This window comes from Bison bison, unplaced genomic scaffold, assembly GCF_000754665.1.
Source record: "Bison bison bison isolate TAMUID 2011002044 unplaced genomic scaffold, Bison_UMD1.0 scf7180017864386, whole genome shotgun sequence".
Classification (NCBI taxonomy): Eukaryota; Metazoa; Chordata; class Mammalia; order Artiodactyla; family Bovidae; genus Bison; species Bison bison.
The window spans coordinates 2,626,459-2,635,710 of NW_011494958.1; the positions used below are offsets into that span (position 1 = coordinate 2,626,459).

The 9,252-nt window shown below is 39.3% G+C and overlaps 1 protein-coding gene across 2 annotated transcripts in view; it reads left to right on the forward strand.

Moving 5' to 3' along the window:
• MSR1 (macrophage scavenger receptor 1) overlaps window positions 1-9,252 on the forward strand; it is a 79,246-nt gene that overhangs the window by 29,357 nt on the left and 40,637 nt on the right. For both annotated transcript variants that reach the window (XM_010858376.1, XM_010858377.1), the window contains exons 7-8: window positions 229-318; window positions 7,074-7,127. In XM_010858376.1, the coding sequence (XP_010856678.1) occupies window positions 229-318; window positions 7,074-7,127 (144 nt within the window). The remainder of the gene's footprint in view (window positions 1-228; window positions 319-7,073; window positions 7,128-9,252) is intronic.

Sequence of the window (9,252 nt, forward strand, 5' to 3'; positions counted from 1 at the left end):
ACCTGTTGAATATCTGCTGTGTATGCACTAATGTTTTTCCACTTACTGTTGATGTTATCTATCGATTTCTACACATGAAATTTTAGGAAAGACATTATTCCTTCACCTTGGAGATTCACCTCTTTCATATCCATTAGTGAAATTAGATTGCTTCATTATTTTCTCAAATTGTTATGAAAAATGAATTATTACTACTGTTTTTTTTTTCTCCCTTCATTTACCGTGTAGGTACTCCAGGTCTTAAAGGTGATCGGGGGATCTCTGGTTTACCTGGAATTCGAGGATTCCCAGGACCAATGGGGAAGACCGGGAAGCCAGGTATTCTGATAATGCATATTCTCTCTATAGAACATGAAAATAAACACCAGATCATTGATATTCCTTTCAACTTCTTAGATAACAAAAACAGTGGTCATCATGGTATGAACAGTAGCAGTTACATGCAGTTTATTTTGTGATCTGAAACATTTTGAAACTGATTTCTGTCCATGTGAGCAAGGTTTCTGTTTACTAAAGGAAAACAATTTAATATAAAACCACAACAGAGGATCTATCAGCTTCACACCACTGTAAATCGCCATCTATCATAGAATAAAGAGAGTGCGAGACTGGCAAAGAAAACGAAAAAGCAAAATACTAACCAAATAACCAATAATAATAAACAATATTAACCCCCCTTTAACCAAAACCCTTCAAATCCTCTTAAGTTATAATTAACAAAACACAGGTAGACCTGAAATCCTATCCTTTGTAAGATAATTTGCCTTCTACTGTATCAGTTCAGTTCAGTGGCTCAGTCGTGTCCAACTCTTGCGACCCCATGAACTGCAGCATGCCAGACCTCCCTGTCCATCACCAGCTCCCGGAGTTTACCCAAACCCATGTCCATCGAGTCAGTGATGCCATCCAACCATCTCATCCTCTGTTGTCCCCTTTTCCTCCTGCGTTCAATCTTTCTCAGCATCAGGGTCTTTTCAAATGAGTCAGCTCTTCGCATCAGGTGGCCAAATTATTGGAGTTTCAGCTTCAACATCAGTCCCTCCAATGAACACCCAGGACTGATCTCCTTTAGGGTGGACTGGTTGAATCTCCTTGAAGTCCGAGGGACTCTCAAGAGTCTTCTCCAACACCATAGTTCAAAAGCATCAATTCTTCTGTGTTCAGCTTTCTTTATAGTCAACTCTCTGCTGCTGCTGCTGCTAAGTCACTTCAGTCATGTCCGACTCTGTGCAACCCCATAGACAGCAGCCCACCAGGCTCCTCTGTCCCTGGGATTCTCCAGGCAAGAACACTGGAGTGGGTTGCCATTTCCTTCTCCAATGCACGAAAGTGAAAAGTGAAAGTGAAGTCGCTCAGTGGTGTCTGACTCTTAGTGACCCCATGGACTGGAGCCTACCAGGCTCCTCTGTCCATGGGATTTTCCAGGCAAGAGTACTGGAGTGGGGTGCCATTGCCTTCTCCGATAGTCAACTCTCTCATCCATACATGACCACTGGAAAAACCATAGCCTTGACTAGACAGACCTTTGTTGACAAAGTAATGTCTCTGCTTTTGAATATGCTATCTAAGTTGGTCATAAATTTCCTTCCAAAGGAGTAAGCATCTTTTAATTTCATGGCTGCAATCAACATCTGCAGTGATGTTGGAGCCCAGAAAAATAAAGTCTGACACTGTTTCCACTGTTTCCCCACCTATTTGCCATGAAGTGATGGGACTGGATGCCATGATCTTAGTTTTCTGAATGTTGAGCTTTAACCCAACTTTTTCTCTTTCCTCTTTCACTTTCATCAAGAGGCTCTTTAGTTCCCCTTCACATTCTGCCATAAGGGTGGTGTCATCTGCATATCTGAGGTTATTGATATTTCTTCTGGCAGTCTTGATTCCAGCTTGTGCTTCTTCCAGCCTCGCATTTCAGATGATGTACTTTGCACATAAGTTAAATAAGCAGGGTGACAATATACAGCCTTGACGTACTCCCTTTCCTATGTGGAACCAGTCTGTTGTTCCATGTCCAGTTCTAACTGTTGCTTCCTGACCTGCATACAGGTTTCTCAGGAGGCAGGTCAGGTGGTCTGGTATTCCCATCTCTCTCAGAATTTTCCACAGTTGATTGTGATCCACACAGTCAAAGGCTTTGGCATAGTCAATAAAGCAGAAATGATGTTTTTCTGGAACTCTCTTGCTTTTTTGATGATCCAGCAGATGTTGTTTTATTAGTACTTAATAATCGACATGCTTGGGCCCGTTATAATTTGCATACACGATGATACTATGTCTACTCCTTATGCCAGTAGCCTAAGCCTGAATTGTGAACTTTGCACAGAAATTTTAGAAGGGAGCAGGGGCAGAAAAATGCAGAAGCAATTAGCTATATTGCCAAGTGGTAAGTAATAAACATTTGTACAGTAGAATAGAAGTAATGGGAGCTGGATGCTGTGGAAGTAGGCTGCTGCTGCTGCTGCTAAATCGCTTCAGTCATGTCCGGCTCTGAGCAACCCCATAGACAGCAGCCCACCAGGCTCTCCCGTCCCTGGGATTCTCCAGGCAAGAACACTGGAGTGGGTTGCCATTTCCTCCTCCAATGCATGAAAGTGAAAAGTGAAAGTGAAATCTCTCAGTCGTGTCTGACTCTTCGAAACCCCATGGACTGCAGCCCACCAGGCTCCTCCATCCATGGGATTTTCCAGGCAAGAGTACTGGAGTGGGGTGCCATTGCCTTCTCCGGTGGAAGTAGGCAGTGGAGTGATTAATTCCATACAGTAGGACAAGGTGTTAAAGAAAGTCCTATGGGAGCTGGCCTAAAGATGCATAGTATACCATTTTTGTCTGTGGTTTTCAGGCTTCAGCAGGCATTGGAATCACCTGTAGGGCCCTGTTAAAACAACTTCCTGGGCTCCTGGGCACCAACTCCAGAGTTTATAATACAGTAGATTAAGAATTGGGTTCCCCCAAGAATGTTTACTCTTTGCAAGTTTCCAGGTAATAGTGATGATGCTGATCCAGGGATCAGAGTTTGAGAACCGCATTTCCAGTAAAGAAATGTGGAGAAACAGTAACTCTGTACAGAGGTAATAAATCCCTTGACCGAAGATATTCTCAGGATATCCCTTCCTTATTAAAAGATTCAAATTTGCTAGAAATGTGAGCAGCAGTGCCTGGTACTAGTTTAGTTATACTTTAGATTAAAACTGTAAATGAGTCCTTCCATACAAAAGTCCAAAGAGTAATAAAATTAGAAATAAAATCTATGAATTGTCGTCTTCTAAATAATGACAGCCTGGACTGTCTGAGTGATGTCAAAGCATTAACAGATTTCAAAGCAAAAAAGTTTTTTAAAAAGCAATCCTATTTATTTTCTCCTATTTTCTCTCCTGCTCTCCTTTTCTTCCCCACCCTGCCCTCTTTCTTCCATGTGTATTAAGTACCCCCCACCCCATATATATAAATACACACACACACACACACACACACACACACACAAGGGACAATGCTTGGTACAAGGGAATGAGAAGTAAAGAAGACACAGTCTTAACTGATAAAATATAAACATATAAGCAGAAAAAGGGAAGACTTTCTTCTTGATCCATCTCAGATTTATAGAGCATTTATTATCCCAACAGGTTTATTGAAGAGAGCTTGGAAGATTTAATTAATGTGTAACCTTACATATATTTAAAATCCCTAAAGGACTCTGAATAGAACTTGTTTAAATGAACTAGATTTTCCAGCAATGTAAATAATTTACTTCTCTTGGAATCCATTCAAAGTCTGATTCTAAGAATGAGTTATGGTCTTTCTTAGGAGTATCTAAAGCTATAGACCATAACAAATTCATTTATTTATTTGACAAACGATTATGAAACACTTTCTCTGTGCTATTCATGGAGATATTTATAGATAGTCGAATATATGGATTTGAAACTCAGAGGTGAAGCCAGATGTAAAAAGACAAAGTTGTAGTCAGTCTCATTTAAATGTTCACTGAGGTCAATGAATTTTAATAATCATTTATTTTAATAGTAGTTCTTGGGTAGGCAGTGAGAAGAGAAGGGGCCTAGGATAAAGGCTGAAGTGGTTCCGGAAGTACAGACAGAGCAGAAACAGCAAAGGAGCCCAAGTGAGGAGGAGAGCCCAGACAAGGTGAAGTGGAAAAGGCAGACAGTTGCACAAGTCGGTCAAGTAAGATGCAGCCCACAGAAAGCTCTTGGCATTTTTTGCTATGAGGACGTTGCCTTTATTGAGAGCAGTTTTGGTGGGGTTGGGTGGAAGCCAGATTAGGGAAGGCCCAGAGGTAGCTGGTGGCAGGGACTGTAGATGGGGGTAGAGAGGTCAGGCTCTTCCTAGGGAGAGGAGGAGCTCAGTTCTTTCTTTTGATTTTGTGTTTTCTTTGGAGGGTAATTTGAATACTATTTAAAGGCTGATGGCCAGATGAAATACAGGAGTTGCTGAAGATACAGAGGAAAGAAAGGCGAAACAGACTGTGACACGTTAGGAAGAGGGGGGAAGGGGAAGGATCTAGGAGACAGGAAGAGGCAGGAGGGGGCCGAGGAGGGAGGCTGTCACGTCTGAATCGACATGGAGAGACTGGCTGAGCTGAGTGTGCCTGCGTGTGAAAACGGGAACCCAGAGCCTGGCTCGCGGCAGGGGCTCTGAAAATGCCCGGCGTCATAATGATATCGGTGAGAATAGCTCCTCTCATCTTAGAATTTAGAGTGGCGGTACGTTACATACCATCTACTTCTTATTTTTCAGTGATTGTCAGAAATATTAGTTCTTTATTTTTGATGAAAGAGTGACATATCTGACAAGAGGTGGTTAACTCCAGATTTTGACAAAGTTGTTGGGCTCACTTTTACCCTAAGGCATTGCTTCATAAAGGAGAGAGGAGCCCCTGTTCTCTAGAAAGGGTGTTTTTCATGTGTTCAGGTGTGAAAAAGATTTCCAAATGCCGTCTGTGAGGAAATCTCTGAAACATGCTAAAATGACATAAAACATTCGTTTTTATTTATAAGAAGAAAAGTGGGTCATTTGCTCAGATCTTTGGTTTAAACCGTTCTGTTGTTCAAATACTGAAGACAAATTGCAGTATGAAAAGACTTCCAAGAATCATCTTACAACTATTTTCTAATTGTGAAAATAGTGCTAGAATGATAAGATTGTTTATTATCTTCTCTGAAAAGAATTAGAACTGACCAGTTACACCGTTTTAAACCCCTATCCCCAATTTTTGTTTAATATCTTAGATTTTTTCTCTTGAGGAAGTCTAAAACTTTGTTATTATATCTCATAAAAGCCTACCATCCACCCCCCAAAAAAAGTAGAAATGGTCTTGGGTACTTTGTGCAAGATTAATGATTCTTGTCAATTTAATATTACCTGAAATGACTGAATCATTAGTAAAAAGTGAATTTAATGATGTACATTGTATTCATAGGTGTAAAACAATTAGAGACTTTCTCTTTATCATACTCTGATAAAGAATGGTTGGTATTTCATGAAATCTTCACAATAAAATTTTAATGAAATTTTAATTTTTAATAAAATCACACATTATTTTGTATTTTTTTAAATGTAGTAAGTTGGGGATCAAAAAAAAATCTTCTCGAAAAGTCAAATAAGGACAAGTGTTCAAAAACAAAGCATAGATGAAGCAAAGTAAACTAGAGGAAAAAACAGTTAAAAAATAAAATCCAAAATAAAAAGTAAAACTGAAAAATAAAGTTTAAAATAATTGTACCATAAAAAGGTGAACTGAAATGAAAATATCCTCTCTGATTCACTGAGAATAAAATCATGGAGACCATTCTAGCTAAGTGATGTTGTACAACAAATAATGAGAGCTACCATCTCTCACATGCATCTCTTATGGGCAAGGCCTTTTATAAACATGGTTGCTAATTTCCCAGGCAACTCTACAATAGAAAGTACTGGTTTTTTTTCATTTGAAAGAAGAATAAACTTTAGCTCAGAAAGGTTTAAAGACCTGTTCTGAGCCACATACCTAATAAGTGGCCAAGCAAAATAATTCAACACAAGAGATTTTAAAATGATTGTTATTATTCCAAAGCTCATGAGTTTTTGAACTCTGCTTTCTGAGTTCTTGGATGAAAAGAGAGCAGTCCTTGGTGTTATTGGAGGAAATCAAGAATGTTAATAAAGATTTTGACTTAGAGCTGGATGGCACTGTGCTCAGTCATGCATTTATACCAGGAAGGTTATTATTTGCAAGACAGCCAACTGAGGACCCTTGGAAGGAGAATCAATAAGCGAGAGCAGCACCCCTCTCATGGGACGGGATTGTCCCTCGTGAAGTCTCTTGTTGGTGCTAAGGACTGATCCTCTGGATCTACCTTTCTGAATGGAACCATGGGTTAAATAGCAACCCATTAGCAAAGAGCAGGGTCTTAGCAATGTTTCCATAAGTATCTGAAGCCCTAAACCTTATTAGAATACCTTTTGTACCACACCTCTAACTATGTGAATGAAATTTCACAAAGCCAAAATTTCTCAAAATTTCTTGAAGCCTAGAGGTTTAGACACCCCCTCAAACCTTCCCAGCTTTCCCCAGTACAGAGGTAGTCAGGATCTCAGTACTCCCAGTTCTTTTCACAGCTCAGTCTTTGAGAGGCTCCACACAAAAAAAGAAATAGAAAGTAAGATAGAAAAATTGTAAAGGAATGGAAAATCAAGGTTTGGGATGAGATGGTGGACACTAGACTTTCTGGGGAAGGGAGGAAGACAGAGAAAAAGGACAAAAAGGAGCACACGCCCCAAACAAACTGCTTACTCCTCAGTTTTGCTTACTTTAGGAAAATGGAACACTTAATGCCCTGGTAAGGAATCTGAGATAATGTATGTAAAGGACCTACCCATAAAATGCCAAGTTCATAATAGCCTTCTAAAATGATAGCTATCGTCGTCACCATCATCATCAGCAGCATTATTATGTCTGAGCATCTGTAGGTTGTTATACACTGATGTTCTGGATGACCTCACCATGCTCTGTCTCCTTTTAGGGCAAGCATTGTGAATTGCCTAAATTAATTTTTTTCCCTTTTTTTTTTTTTTTTAAGGACTTAATGGACAAAAAGGCCAGAAGGGAGAAAAAGGGAGTGGAAGCATGCAAAGTAAGTTTATAATTTCTTGTTTTTTTTTCCTCTGTGGCTCTGTAATAAACAAGCTTGTGACAGTGGTGGGCTACGCTTGAGGTAGAGGTTGAGAACTTCATTGTTGACCATAGATGCTCTGAAAGTCAGCCACAGTTTTCTACAAGTAAACTGTGCTAATTGGAATAAAGCAAATAGATTAAATTACACAACTCTAAATCTCATTACCCATTTGTATTTAGTTTTTGTGATGAGCCTAATGTTCTAAAAATTTCACACAGAAAATTGCTCAATTTTCAAGCCAATTTCAATCTGCTGAAGGAAAATCAAGCTTATGAATAGAAACAATTACAGCCTCCTTACCTACTAACCAAAATAACTGAAATGTTACATATAGGAATTTGCACAATCTAAGAACCCTGACAGACTAATTCTGTGACAGCTGGGATTTTTTGTGTTTTGTTTTGTTAAAAACTTGACAAGTAATATTCAATATCCCAGACCTTCAAAACTGCAATAGCATAAATTTCACAACAGGACTCCCTGTGAATGGAATGGTGATGTTATATTCTAGTGTAGAGAATTTGTAAATTGGACCTTGAAAACTAAATATTAGATGACTTATCTTTATAAGTCAACACTTGTATGTCTAGTCTGAACCTACCAGATATAATGAAAAAATTTTGAAAGGGAATTCACATTTGACTTCTCAGAAACCAATGTGTTGCTCCTCTGCATCCGCGCTAGGCACTGCATGTAATGTGTATATGTGTGTGTGCTGTGAAAATAGGGGATACACACAGAGATGATCATGATCTGTACCCATCAGGAATCTGATTGAGACAGATTTTGGCAAATCCTTTCATGGAACCATAAAAATCTAGCAGTTCTCCATTGTAATTATTGTTTTAAAACTGCAGTACTAATTTTTCTGTCTTATTAAAAATAATTATTTTAACCTAATAGTGTGTGTGGATGACACATTTAGGCAACTTAGGATCACCACTGTGAATGCCAGCCATTTAAGTGTGGTATAACCACATGATGCTTTCTACAATCGTTTCCGTAATTGCTTCATTGTTGAACTGTGTGTGCCCTTAAATTGAACAATACTAAGTGGTGTTTATCCTCAAAGTGCTTTAGTGTGAGTCAGTGATTATTAGTGTTGTTGTTATTGTATTGAAGGCTTCTCAGGTGGCTCAGTGGTAAAGAATCTGCCTGCCAATGCAGGAGATTCAGGAGACGTGGGTTTGATCCCTGAATCAGGAAGATTCCCTGGAGAAGGAAATGGCAACCCACTCCGGTATTCTTGCCAAGATAGTCCCATGGACAGAGGAGCCTGACAGGCTACAGTCCATGGATAGGAAAAAGTCTCCTTTGTGTCCATTTATTATTTGATGTGGTCACTTTGATCAGCTGTTTACTTTTTATTCCATTTCTTCCCCTTTCCCCCATCACCCACTTATTTTCATTGAGCTCCTGTGTAATTCTTCTCTATCTGCATGTTTATCTCAAAATTTATTTCTTCCTTTGGTGGTGGTTTAGTCACTAAGTCATGTCTGACTCTTGCGACCCCAAGAACTGTAGCCTGCCAGGTTCCTCTGTTCATGGGACTCTCCATCTTTGGTTCTTTATCTCCTTCTTGTCTTTTCTTAAGACATTCTCTGAGTTTCTTAACCTTGACTGTGGCCAAGCTTGGCAAATAAGGGAAACCTTTATTTTGCAGCCTGTCTAACCAAACACCCACCCTTTCTTTTGTTACCTGAGGCTTTCAAATGCTTTGAACATTTTTTGTTTTCAGATGTGTTCAGAAATGTTTTCAGTTATAGGTATTTTCATGGCTGTTTTGAAGTTTATGTGCTTGCTTTCTTTGAAGAAGTGTTAAGAGGAATTTCCATGTGTAAATGTGTGTGCATAGCCTCCAGATTCCTCTCCATGTATCCTCCCGTAAAGAGTATGTAATTCCATACTGTTTCAAAAACACAGAAGGAATCATATCCAGAAACGTCTACACAGAGTAGTCTGTCTTCTTCTTTAAGTTAGCATACCAATCATCTGCCACGGCAATACTTAGGGTACTATTTTCTCTCTCAGTGGCTACACACTATTCCATTAATATAATGCTGCCCTAATTTGCATAATATGT